The sequence below is a fragment of the Balaenoptera acutorostrata genome, chromosome 15 (genome assembly GCF_949987535.1).
Source record: "Balaenoptera acutorostrata chromosome 15, mBalAcu1.1, whole genome shotgun sequence".
Classification (NCBI taxonomy): Eukaryota; Metazoa; Chordata; class Mammalia; order Artiodactyla; family Balaenopteridae; genus Balaenoptera; species Balaenoptera acutorostrata.
Window position 1 is genome coordinate 10,566,562 of NC_080078.1, and position 13,364 is coordinate 10,579,925.

General features: G+C 45.5%; 1 protein-coding gene across 5 annotated transcripts in view; it reads left to right on the forward strand.

Annotated features, from left to right (window-relative positions):
* The window catches only part of RCC1L (RCC1 like), a 43,660-nt gene that overhangs the window by 8,031 nt on the left and 22,265 nt on the right, over positions 1–13,364 (forward strand). For 4 of the 5 annotated variants that reach the window (XM_057530194.1, XM_057530193.1, XM_057530195.1 and 1 more), the window contains exons 2-6: positions 3,625–3,754; positions 7,815–7,943; positions 9,135–9,201; positions 9,745–9,796; positions 11,509–11,593. In XM_057530194.1, coding sequence (XP_057386177.1) covers positions 3,625–3,754; positions 7,815–7,943; positions 9,135–9,201; positions 9,745–9,796; positions 11,509–11,593 — 463 coding nt within the window. The remainder of the gene's footprint in view (positions 1–3,624; positions 3,755–7,814; positions 7,944–9,134; positions 9,202–9,744; positions 9,797–11,508; positions 11,594–13,364) is intronic. The other variant, XM_057530197.1, reaches the window with a different exon arrangement.

Sequence of the window (13,364 nt, forward strand, 5' to 3'; positions counted from 1 at the left end):
TGATTCTTTCTTCTGCCATCTCAAATCTGCTGTTGAGCCTATATAGTGAATTTTAAAATTTGGTTATTATACTTTACAACCCTAGAATTTCCATTTAGGCTTTTTTTTTTTTTTTTTTTTAAACAGATGTAACTTTACTTATTTATTTTTGGGTGTGTTGGGTCTTCGTTTCTGTGCGAGGGCCCTCCCTAGCTGCGGCAAGCGGGGGCCACTCTTCATCGCGGTGCGCGGGCCTCTCACTGTCGCGGCCTCTTGTTGCGGAGCACAGGCTCCAGACGCGCAGGCTCAGCAGTTGTGGCTCACGGGCCCATTTGCTCCGCGGCATGTGGGATCTTCCCAGACCAGGGCTCGAACCCGTGTCCCCTGCATTGGCAGGCAGACTCTCAACCACTGCGCCACCAGGGAAGCCCCACCGTTTAGGCTTTTAATGTTTTTATTTCTGTATTCAGATTCCATATTTGTTGGGTCATTGTTGTCATATTTTTCTTTAGTTCTTTAAATATGGTTTTAAAATATTCTTTGAACGGTAGTTCAAACAATAGTTCACAAATCCAACATCTTGGTCCACTTAATTTCTCTTGGCTGCTTTCCTCCCTCAGTATAGGTCACACTTTCTTGTTTCTTTGCATGTCTTGTACTTGTTTACTGAAAACTGGGCTCTTGGATATAACAACTTTGGATTCTGATATTATCTTCCTTGAGTTCTTTGTTTTTGTTTTTTTGGAGGTGGGGTAACTTTTCTGTAATTTAGGGAGTCAGTCTCCCCTGCTCTGCGTGGCCCCTGACACCAGTGTCTTTGCTTGGGGTTTTTGTTTTGTTCCCCATCCTAGCTCCCTTCCCCTCCCCGCACTGCCTTTTTTTTTTTTAGCCAGGCTTCTTCAGGGTTGCCCCTTATCTGCATACCTTTGTGGTCAGCCAGTGATTTGGGCAGAGGCTGTGCTCAGACACCTTGAGCTTATAAGGTTTCTCTCCTTCACCTTTGATTCTGTGTGTGGTTTGGGAACCACATTGAAAGTTCAGCCTGATCTCAAGTCTGCCTCAGCTTTTCTTTCCGCTGGGAGCTCCTTTGTGCAGTTTCTCAGTCAGCCATGCTTGTGTGGAGAGCCTTCCATGGCTCTCTCATTTCTAGGATCTTCCCATTAAATTTCTGGCTGGTCTGCCTCTCCTCTTACCCTAGTCAGGATTGCAACCTCAGGCTCGCTGAATTGTGGATCTTCCTTGTTTGTGTCCTGCTGAGTTTGCTGTGGCACGTGACTTTTCACCCTCTACCCCAAATTAAGTTTGTCCTTTCTGGCAACAAAGCTGATGGTTTCATGGCCAGCTCTGCCCTTTTCTAACTTCTGTGCTGACTGAGCTGGGGTAGATGGAGCAGCCCAGGACAAGAGGTCTACAAATCCCTGATACTCTTGCCTGTAGTTCTAGCAGCCCTTCATGAGTAACTTCTTGATTCATTTGCCTTTGATTGACTTCTGGAGCCCTGAAATGGTTGTGGGTTTGTTTTTTGCAGTTTTCTCCAGTTTTATACTTGTTGTTTGGGGAGAGATTTGCTAACCTCTTCACACCACCATAGTTGGAAAGTCCCCTTGTGGCATATTATAAAAAACATTGCTTAATGCTGACTCTGTGTCAGGTATTGTTCAAAGCCTTTTCACATGTTAGCAGATTTAATAATACAGTAGGTGCTTCCCAAATACTTGTTGAATGTTGAGTAAACAGGTGAGAATAATCGTAGTGTGCTGGGCATCAGTTTTGGACTCACTTTTTTATGTTTCCTGCTGTTTGGTCAGGGGCTGGCTCCTCCCTCCCCACTGGGTCATTTCTGTGGAGGTGGAGCCGTTCCAGAAGGCCGGAGAACTGAGGGGTTTTGTTTGTTTGTTTGTTTGTTTGTTTCCTAATACAAATGTACATTTATGTACCTTCCATGTGAATGTTACGAGGGAAAATGTCACAAGGCAGAAGGAGAGATATATAACTTTTGGATGACTTGATTAAACAAGTCATCAAGTTTAAAAGAAGTATTTAGCTCGCTTCCTTCAAGAAATGCTGGAGTTAAAAAAAAAAAAAGAAAAACCTCACGTTTGTTCATTATCAGTGGAAAGCTGGCATTTTCATCAGGATTAGGTTAGATTTACATGTAGTCTCTGAGACTGACTACATAGGCCTTTGGTAAACTGTAAACAACCAAGAGATAGTGGGGGATCATCAGGGTGACCATGTAATTTGTCATCATTTGCTTGAGAGTGAACCTTGGGACATCAGGTGTAAACCAGGACTGCCTCAGGCCACTCTGGGTATTATGGAAAGGGGGTTGACTCTAAAACCAGGCTGCCTTTGGTTTGCTTCCAGCCCCACTGAAGCCTCAGTTTCCTCATCTGATCAGTGAATGTGGGGATTGATAACAGTGTGGGTAAAACACCCAGCAAACACACTGGCCCTGTCAATGTGTTATATTCACGGTAGCTGTAATACTAATTCTTCTTCATGGCAGTGGTGGTTTGAGAGTATAACAGTGTAGCATAAGGGTAAAGAACATGCACTCTGCAATCAGACCGCTTCCACTTACTAGCTGTGAGACTGTATTAGGCAGGCTACTTAATCTTCTAGGAGCCTTGATTTCCTTAACTACCAAATACTACTACCACCACCAATAATAATAAATACTTTATATAGCTCTTACATTAAGTTAGGTACTATTTAAGGTTTTTTATTTTTTATTTTTTTTTATGGCTGTGTTGGGTCTTCGTTTCTGTGCGAGGGCTTTCTCTAGTTGCGGCAAGCGGAGGCCACTCTTCATCGCGGTGCGCGGGCCTCTCACTATCGCGGCCTCTCTTGTTGCGGAGCACAGGCTCCAGATGCGCAGGCTCAGTAATTGTGGCTCACGGGCCCAGTTGCTCCGCGGCATGTGGGATCTTCCCAGACCAGGGCTGGAACCCGTGTCCCCTGCATTGGCAGGCAGACTCTCAACCACTGCGCCACCAGGGAAGCCCCTAAGGTTTTTTTAAAAAAATATTTATCTATTTGGCTGCACTGGGTCTCAGTTGCGGCACGCGGGATCTTCACTGCAGCATGTGGGATCTTCGTTGCGGCATGTGGGATCTAGTTCTCTGACCAGGGCTCGAACCCGGGCCCTCTGCATTGGGAGCACTGAGTCTTAGCCATTGGACCACCAAGGAAGTCCCTACTTTAAGGGTTTTAACTACGTTAACTCATTTAGTCCTCACAGCTACCCAATAAGAGAGACACTGTTGTTATCTCTGTTTTAAATAGAGGGAAACAGACACAGAAGTTAAGCAGTGTATCTCAAGTCACACAGCTGGTAAGGGTCTACCAGTTGTAAACCCTGTGGTCTTGCCAAGATTCAAAATAAGGTAGTCTTCCACTTAACTACTCTGTGAGACTGTGTCTTGGTGAATGGGGATGATTTGATACTTAGACCATTGGGTGATTGTGAAGATTAAACGAGATAGTACATATCAAGCCCTTAACACATAGTAAACGTCCAATAAATGTTAGTTGCTATAGTAATAGTGTGTGTTCTTGGAATGGATAAACAACCTGTCATTTATTGCTGGGAAAACTTGATGTCACAAATCAGTCAATGCTTTATGGGAATTTTTTTTCCAGATTTCATCTGCTGCCTGTGGCTATGGATTCACATTGCTGTCCTCTAAAACCAAGGATGTTACGAAAGTTTGGGGTATGGGGCTCAACAAAGATTCTCAGCTTGGATTTCACAGGAGCCGGAAAGATAAAAGTGAGCGTTCTCACCTTGGTTTCTCTCTGCTGTGATTGGTCTGAAAAAGCACCCTTTTTTTTTTTTTTAATGTATTTATCTTATTTATTTATTTTTGGCTGCATTGGGTCTTCGGTGCTGTGCACGGGCTTTCTCTAGTTGCGGTGAGTGGGGGCTACTCTTCGTTGTGTTGCGCGGGCTTCTCTTTGCGGTGGCTTCTCATGTTGCAGAGCACGGGCTCTAAGCACCCGGGCTTCAGGAGTTGTGGCTTGCGGGCTCTGGAGCGCAGGCACAGTAGCTGTGGCGCATGGGCTTAGTTGCTCCGCGGCATGTGGGATCTTCCCGAACCAGGGCTTGAACCCATGTCCCCTGCATTGGCAGGCGGATTCTTAACCACTGCGCCACCAGGGAAGCCCCACCCTTTGATTTTTAAGAGTATGATTTCATAAACCAAACCATAACAACAGAATAGATGGAGTCTTTAAAGGGATGTTGTTTGAAACCATCTAGATGGGATTATTTTTTAGCTTGTTTGGTAATAACATTGAACCTTTAGGCAGAGAGGCGTTTGCTGGTAAGTAAAGGTGTTCTTTTTTTTTTAACTTTATTTATTTATTTATTTGGTTGTGCCGGGTCTTAGTTGCGGCTTGAGGGCTCCTTACTTGTGGCATGTGAACTCTTAGTTGCGGCATGCATGTGGGATCTAGTTCCCTGACCAGGGATCGAACCTGAGCCCCTGCATTGGGAGCGTGGAGTCTTAACCACTGTGCCACCAGGGAAGTCCCAGTAAAGGTGTTCTTTTTTGGCCCCAAAGAGATGACCTTTCTTTCCTAGCTTGGAGATCACTTGAAATATTCTACAGTGCTTAGAATATGGTCTAGGGAAAAAATTCAGTGAAATCCTTAAGATGGAGGTTTGATTCCAGATATTTGAAACTTGAATTGTAAAAATGTTAGAAATGATTTATAATGACATTTTAAAAAGTAGATGCTCGCCATCAATATAAGTACGATAAGAAACATTTTTAAAAATAAAGGGAAAATTACCCAGAAATATACTGGACAAGACTTTTTCCCCATTTTTTCCTGTTCCCCATTCATATGCAAATATGTTAAAAATATAATTGATTACAGCATATGTTTTGTTTTCTGCCTTTTTTCACTTAATTTTGTATCAGTATTGTTTTATAAATTAGCATTGAAGTCTTTGTTCGCTGTGTAAGACGCCACATTACATTTTTTTACACCTTTTATTATATACAGAAATGGGCAGAAGAGTATACGGCATCCCTATAAATTAGCATTGAAGTCTTTGTTCGCTGTGTAAGACACCACATTACATTTTTTACACCTTTTATTATATACAGAAATGGGCAGAAGAGTATAGGGCATCCCATGTACTGCCATCAGCTGCAGCAATTATCAACTCATGCCAGTCATGTTTTATTCATTTCCCCCACTGTCCCCCTCAACAAATTTGAAGCAAATCTTAACGTTATTGATTTTTTCTTAAATATTTCAGTACATATCTAAAAAAATTAAGGACTATTAAAAAAAATAAACACGACATCATTATCACACCTAAAAATAACAAAATAATCTTTTTATTTATTTATTTTTTTAAAGGAATTCCTTTATTTTTATCATTTATTAATTTATTTATTTATTTTTGGCTGTGTTGGGTCTTTGTTTCTGTGCAAGGGCTTTCTCTAGTTGCGGCAAGCGGGGGCCACTCTTCATCGCAGTGCGCGGGCCTCTCACTATCGCGGCCTCTCTTGTTGCGGAGCACAGGCTCCAGATGCGCAGGCTCAGTAGTTGTGGCTCACGGGCCTAGTTGTGCCGCGGCATGTGGGATCTTCCCAGACCAGGGCTCGAACCCGTGTCCCCTGCATTGGCAGGCAGAATCTCAACCACTGCGCCACCAGGGAAGCCCTAAAGATTTTTTTGATGTGGACCATTTTTTTCTTTTTTTATATAAATTTATTTATTTATTTATTTATTTTTGGCTGTGTTGGGTCTTTGTTGCTGCGCACGGGCTTTCTCTAGTTGTGGCGAGTGGGGGCTACTCTTCGTTGCGGTGCAAGGGCTTCTCATTGTGGTGGCTTCTCGTTGCGGAGCACGGGCCCTAGGCGCGCGGGCTCAGTAGTTGTGGCGCACGGGCTTAGTTGCTCTGCAGCATGTGGGATCTTCCTGGACCAGGGCTTGAACCCGTGTCCCCTGCATTGGCAGGCTGATTCTTAACCACTGTGCCCCCAGGGAAGTCCCAATATAATCTTTTAATATCAGATATCCAGTGTTTATTTTATTTTCTTTTATTTTTAACTTTTTTCTCTTTTTGGCTGTGCTGCGCGGCTTGCAGGATCTCAGTTACCCAACCAGGGATTGAACCTGGGCTACAGCAGTGAAAGTGCCAAATCCTAACCACTAGACTACCAGGGAACTCCCCTCCAGTGTTTAAATTGCTAGTTGTCTCATGAATGTCATTAGGTTTTTATTTTATTTTAAAAAATTTATTCGAATCAAGGTCCAGATAAGGTCTGGACATTGCAATTGGTTGATAAGACTTTTAAAACACTTTTGAGTTTGTGTCAGTCTTTTTCTGCTTGATATTTATTTATTGAAGAAATCATGTTGATTATCCTGTAGAAGTTTCCAGTCTGGAGTTTGCTGAATGCATCCCTGTGGTGCTGTTTAACATGATCCTCTGTCCTCTGTATTTCCTGTCAGTTGGTAGTTGGATGTGGAGCCAGATTCCATTTATTTATTTATTTATTTATTTTAAAAAGGAGCCGTAACACTTCAGATTCCCTTTAAATTTATGTATTTACTGCTTCCCAGGCCCTTAGGGGGTCAGTGAAGATAGTAATAGGAGATGTAAGGTTTTAGTATTTTAAAGTACTGTATTTTTGCAGCTAATAAGTCTGTATACACTAACAGCATTGTCCAGCGTCTTTGGTTTTGCTTAGAATTACATCATCTTATTGTGATAAATTTGTTATTCCATGCTGATCAGAAGCTCTGTTTGAAAATTATATCAGTCACTAAAAATACTAACAGGCAAGCATAATAATAAGGCCATATATTTGGTAGACAAAATGATTTCATTTTCATTTTTTTAATTTTTAAATTTTTTGGCTGTGCCATGTGGCATGAGGAATCTTAGTTCCCCAACCAGGGGTCGAACCTGCGCCCCCTGCAGTGGAAGCACGGAGTCTTAACCACTGGAACGCCAGGGAAGTCCCCAGGACAAAATGTTTTTAAACATGAGGTTCATAGGGGAAGAGAGAGGGGTCGTTAGTGGGGAGTGGGTTGAGAGCCAGTGTGTTTGCAGTTCTTCTCGTTAACTCCAGCCTCCATTAAAAATATTCTGAAGCTCATCATTTAAAACCTACCATAGGAATTCCCTATATAAACCATTCTGGCTTCTCCAGTAGGATTATGAAGAGCAATAATGTTCTTCTTTAGAGTGCCTTCTAAAACACTTTCTCCCTTTCTTGCTTATTTAAATATTAAAATTTTCTTTTTTGAATAGATAACATACTTGCATACCTCAGAATCCTAAAGACGCAGTTGAATATATGGAGAAAAGTCTGCTTTCCACCTCTGTCCTCCCAGCCACACGGTTTTTCTCCCTGAAGACAACCTGTGTCAACAGTTTCCAGAATATCCTTCTAGAGAGATTTTATGTATATGCAAGCACATGCATCTATGTATTCTTTTTACTTCCTTTTAATCTAAGTGGTATCATACCGTATATGCTGTTCTTCACTTTACTAGAAATTCTAGTGGGTATTGCAGGAAGAAAATACTTTTCCTTTCCTTAAAAATCCAGAAGGTGGCACTTTCCTGGTGGTCCAGTGGTTGCGACTCCGTCCTTCCACTGCAGGGGGTGTGAAAAAAAAAATCCAGAAGGTGTTAAATGACGTGGGAACAGATTTCTTTAATAAGTGTGCTTTTCAATAACCCAACATGTGATGGAGGCCAAGGGCTGGGAGTGGGGCTGGAGTTCTCGTCTTAGCTCTGCCACCAATGTACTCTCTCAGGCAGTGTAATGTATGTGCACCTTGTCCTTTTCGTTTCAGCGAGGGGATATGAGTATGTTTTGGAGCCCTCGCCCGTCCCACTGCCACTGGACAGACCTCAGGAGACGCAGGTGCTGCAAGTCTCCTGTGGCAGAGCCCACTCTCTCGTTCTGACAGACAGCGAAGGAGGTGATGCGAGAGTGGGGACCGCTTTCCTGCTGTTGGGCCTGAAGTGGCTTGTTCACTTGAGCCACATCTAGTTAGTGAAGCTGTTGGCATTTCCCAAGCAAGTCGGTAGGATGGTTTCAGGAGAGCTGTGTTGGGCAGCCCTTGCTAACTCTTCCGTGTTCTCTGCCCTCTGTGGTTCTTGGAAAACCCCAGGTATTTGTAAGCGTGATGGCGCACAGCAAGCAGCCTTACTTCGGCGCCCTGCTCCTTAGCCGTGGAGCCACCAAGCCGACCATGGGTGTAGATGGCTTTTTCCCTTGTACTGAAAGCAGCCCGTTTGCTGACACTGCTTCCAGGTGGGGGGCTTCCACGGTCCAGGCTCCTGGCTCACCCCGGCGCTCTCCAGAAGAGCATTTGTTTCCAGGCGAAGGTCAACTTGACTAACGTTTTCAAATTTCATTTTTTTTTTTTTTTAAGAAGTTTTTTTTTTTTTTTTTTTTTTTTAAATTTATTTATTTTATTTATTTTTGACTGTGTTGGGTCTTCGTTTCTGTGCAAGGGCTTTCTCTAGTTGTGGCAAGCGGGGGCCACTCTTCATCACGGCGCGCGGGCCTCTCACTATCGCGGCCTCTCTTGTTGCGGAGCACAGGCTCCAGATGCGCAGGCTCAGTAATTGTGGCTCACGGGCCCAGTTGCTCCGCGGCATGTGGGATCTTCCCAGACCAGGGCTCGAACCCGTGTCCCCTGCATTAGCAGGCAGATTCTCAACCACTGCGCCACCAGGGAAGCCCTCAAATTTCATTTTTTTTGGCTAAGTGTGCTTTGTAGGAAAAGGCGAAGGTGGTGTTAGGAACTCTTCAAAGAGGGGGCTTGGCATTGAGGGCAGCCCAGTGACAAGTACAGGGAATGGGGGCTGCTGAGGCCTTTCACGGAGTGTGCTCGCCTCACACTGTGGAATTCCTGAGAAGCGCAACCAGGGCCCGGGCGGGGAGACGGAAGACACGGCAACAGTGGCCCAGGCCTTCGCGGGCAGTCTGGACCCCAGCACACCTGCGGGGGGTGCCTGCAGAGGCTGGGAATGTTGGAGAAGGAAGCCAAGGGGCAGCTAGGATGAGTGGTCGGGCTAGGACCGCTTCTGAGACCCCCTCCAGTCCTGACATTTGAGGACTCCATGAACTTGCAGAGCATTTAACTGGCGGTGTTATCCTTTAGTCTTCAGCATGGGGAACAATTCTTACGGGCAGTGTGGAAGAAAAGTGGTCGAAAATGAAGTTTACAGGTGAGTTCCCGAAAGGACTACCCCTTCCCCAAATTGTGTCAAGCATTAAACACCCCCTGAGTGATTATGATGTGATAGACCCACAGAGCAGTAAAACTCGAGGTTCCTCATGCTGGAGAGGAGCAGTGAGAACTCACTGGAAGGCTGTGGAGAGTATCTTTCCGGTGCAGGTGGGAGGGAGGGCGTGTGAGCGTTGACTGTGATGCGTGGAACTTCTTTGATTTTGTTTGTTATTTTCACCAAATTGATTAACTTAAAAATTCCTCTAGTCTTTAAAAAAATTTCCCTCTAGTTCCTCACATTACGCTGGTAGGTCTAAACACCAGTCAGAAATCTGCAGCGTATTAAAATCACCAAAGGATTTTGTTTCATTTTACTTTAATGCCCAGACCTACCTCTTCCTTATATTTGACCTTGAGAGTTTCCCTAGCGTTGCTATGTGTGTGGGGAGGCTGCTAGTTGGGGTGACGGGAGGGGCCAGAATCGCATAGTGCTTATCATGACCATATCTTTTGGTTCTCCCCAAATTGCTCCTGGCTGTAGCGAAAGTCACAAAGTCCATAGGATGCAGGACTTCGATGGACAGGTGGTCCAGGTAAGAGACGTGGGCTGAGAACCACTGGTTCCGCCCCAGGGGGTGATTTTGAAAGGGTGAATGTTGGGTGAGGTGATGGCAAATTGTTAGGGGGATTTTCTGAATTAATAAATTATTTTAGTAAATATTGCCTGCCTACTATAGGCCAGGATTTACGCTACCTTGTGGGGATACAAAGTTTAGTAAAAATTGGGGAGGGCGGGTAACACTCCAGTGGGAGAGGCAGGTTATAAAAACTAGCTGTCTCAGAGTATATGAGGACTGTGTGTGTTCCAGGCTGCTTTATCTTGTACCCATGCTTGGGTACAGTGCCTGGCATATGGTAGATACATAAATGCTTAAATATGTAAATGAGTGTCTACCGAAAGCACCAGAAGGAGAACAGGTACGTCTACCAGGCGTGGAGTGGGAGGAGAGACAGCGTCACGGAGGAGGTAGCCGAGGAGCTGACCAGCTGGACCGGGGTGGGTGGTAGGAAAGGTTTTATGGCAGAAGGAGCAGCCTGAAGGCTTGGTGGTGCCGAGAGCGTGCAGTGTGGCTGGAGTGTGGTGTGCCTGCCTGCGGTGGGGCGGGGTGGAACCGGCTGGAAGACGGGTTGAGAGGGGACGATGCGGGGTCTTGTACACCTCATTAAGGAGTTTAGACTGCGTCCTCTTGGTGGTCAGGGGCTGCCAAAGGTTCTAAGCAGGGCGAGTGACAGCCAAGTCACAATCTGTTTGAGAAGATAACTTTGGCCATGGAATAAAGTTGAGGGAGGAGGTGAAGTCCAGGTGGGACGCTGTGGGGAGAAGGGACAGGTGAGGAGACGTAAGGAGAATTGACCAGATTCGAGGCTTGATTCGATGGGCAGGGAGGGAGCTAGAAGGAGCCGAGTGTGACTCCGCAGGCAGATGGGTGGCGCTGATGTCCTTGGCCCGATGGCAGAGTCCCGGAGCAGGGGAGGTGAGGGGGAGGTGGCGAGGGGATTTGTTTTCAGGGTGGCAGTGGAGTGCAGTGTGCATCTTGCCCAGGCTTCAGAGCCACCTTGATGCGAGTTCAAGTCCCTGCTTGTCCACATGTTAACTGGGTGACTTGGGGCAAGTTACCAAACTTCTCTGAGATTCGGTTTCTTACTGGGTGGCCTTGGTCTTTGACTTAGCTCAGTGCCTGGCGTAAGGAATGTTTGCTAAATGGTGCTTTTCATTAGGCAGTTAGCACAGTAGGTGTGGGACTCAGCAGAGTGGTTGAGACTGGAGATGACCGCGTGGCGGTGGCAGCAGAAGCCGTGGGGGTGGGTGCCATCTCCCAGGAAGCGTGCAGAGCTAGGAGGGCAGAGGGCAGACCTCAGCGGAGGATTCCAGCCCTGAAGGGTCCGAAGTGGAGGCTGAGCTAGTGACAAAGATGGGACACTGTTGGGGGGTGGGGAGAGGCTTACGGAGGAGGGAGCGGTTCCTCAGGTGGCGTCGGGTGGAGGAGCTCTCGGCTTTGCTCCTTAGGACACCTGGCACTGTTCTTTTTTTTAGCAAGAGCAGTTTCAGGGGAGTAGGAGACACAAGCTGGGCTGCGCTGGAATGAGAAAGAGTCAGATGTGGAGCAGAGCAGGACAGCCTACCGGCCCAGCCCCCTTGGCACTCAGGAGCGGTGGGGAGTGGTGCCCGGCTTCGGGCACTTGGACCAGGACACCGGCTTCCAAGGATTCCTTCTCACCAACCTCACCTCTGTTTGTGTGATAGGTCGCCTGCGGTCAGGACCACAGTCTGTTCCTGACGGATAAAGGAGAAGTGTATTCTTGTGGATGGGGCGCGGATGGGCAAACAGGTAGCGTCCCTTCCACCCCCGCCCCCCTCCCTGTGGGATGGTGCAGCTGCCTTCATCCGACTCTACCCTCTCCTGTCACTTCCTGGGAACGCTGTTCTGTTGTGTGCCCTCCCATCCCCCTCACCCCTGGCTCCCCGGATTGGATAGAGGATTGGAGAGTTCCGCAACAAGTCTGAGTCTTTTAAGAGACAAATGCCACCTAAAGGGAGCTCAATTTTAACTCATTTGAGAAGAATGTGATTAAGGGAGGGAGGAATGAGGGATAAGCTTTATCATCCTTGTATATTTTATTTTTCTGTGTTTGATATTTGTCTGAAGGGAGGACCTTAAATTAAAGATTTAAATCTTGTGTAAATCCTCTATAATCCTGCTACCTCATCACATCATCTTTGTTCCTTGACTCATGTTTTCTCCCAAGTCCTTGCTCATACGTGAACATCTTTTATTGTAATCATAGCAGAGGTGTGATTTTTTTATGCTTGTTTTATCATTAAATTTACACGAAACATTTTTCCATGTTGGTATAATTTTCAGTTGCAGTTTTTAATATTTGTATGGTACAGCATCAAACTAATGTACCATAAGGTGAATTAATCATTTTATCAGGTGATTATTCATTACCCTATTGTCAGGAGGCATACTTTTTGGGGGGTGCAGTAGCCATTGGAGATATGACATTTGTCATGTACAGACATCTAGCTTTTTCTTTCATTTGGATTGTTGCCCTAGATAAATTCCCAGGAGTGGGTCAAAGGATTCGAATATTTTTATTTTCAGAATGTGTTGTTAAATTGCTTCCCAAAAGTTTTACTAGTTTATATTGCCATCAGCAATGTATAGAAGTATCAATTTAATCATAACCTCTCTAGTAGTATTGTCAATTTAAGTGTCCTAATTTAATTACAATGCCAGTTTTTAAAATGTGGATTTTTTAATCTATAAAGTGGAAGCTTCTTTTTATTTTTTAAAATCTTGGTGTGGGTAACTTTTAAAAATCAGCTTTTTATGAAAAGAATGAAATTGTTGAATACATTTTGACAGCGTAGACCAAGGAATATGGTGAAAAGTGAAAGTCCCACTCGCTGGAGATAACCGTGGTTAACAGTTTCCTGGTGCGATTCCAGAAGCTCCACTGTCACATGGCCTCACTGCCCTTGCTTGCCAGGCTCTGAGTCCAGCCCCACGAGCCGCCTGCAGCCCGTTCTGGAGCCTGTCCTCCTCTGTGCTGCCACTGTGCCTTTGCACATGCTGTTCCCGTAGCCTAGATGCTCTTTTTTTTTTTTTTTTTTTTTAAACATGTTAATTTCTTTCTTTCTTTCTTATTTATTTTTGGCTGTGTTGGGTCTTCGTTTCTGTGCGAGGGCTTTCTCTAGTTGCGGCAAGTGGGGGCCACTCTTCATTGCGGTGCGCGGGCCTCTCACTATCGCGGCCTCTCTTGTTGCGGAGCACAGGCTCCAGACGCGCAGGCTCAGTAGTCGTGGCGCGTGGGCCTAGTCGCTCTGCGGCATGTGGGATCTTCCCAGACCAGGGCTCGAACCCGTGTCCCCTGCATTGGCAGGTGGATTCTCAACCACTGCGCCACCAAGGAAGCCCTAGAATGCTCTTTTATGCTCTCCCTTTCATCCTGTAGGCCTCAGCTTCAGGTTGTCTCTTCAATGAAGGCTCCCCCGACCATTCTGTCTAAAGCAGTTTCTATCTCAGCATCCTATTTCTTTCATAACCCTTCAACATTTTGAATTACTTTTTAAAAATCTTTTTTATTATATATGGA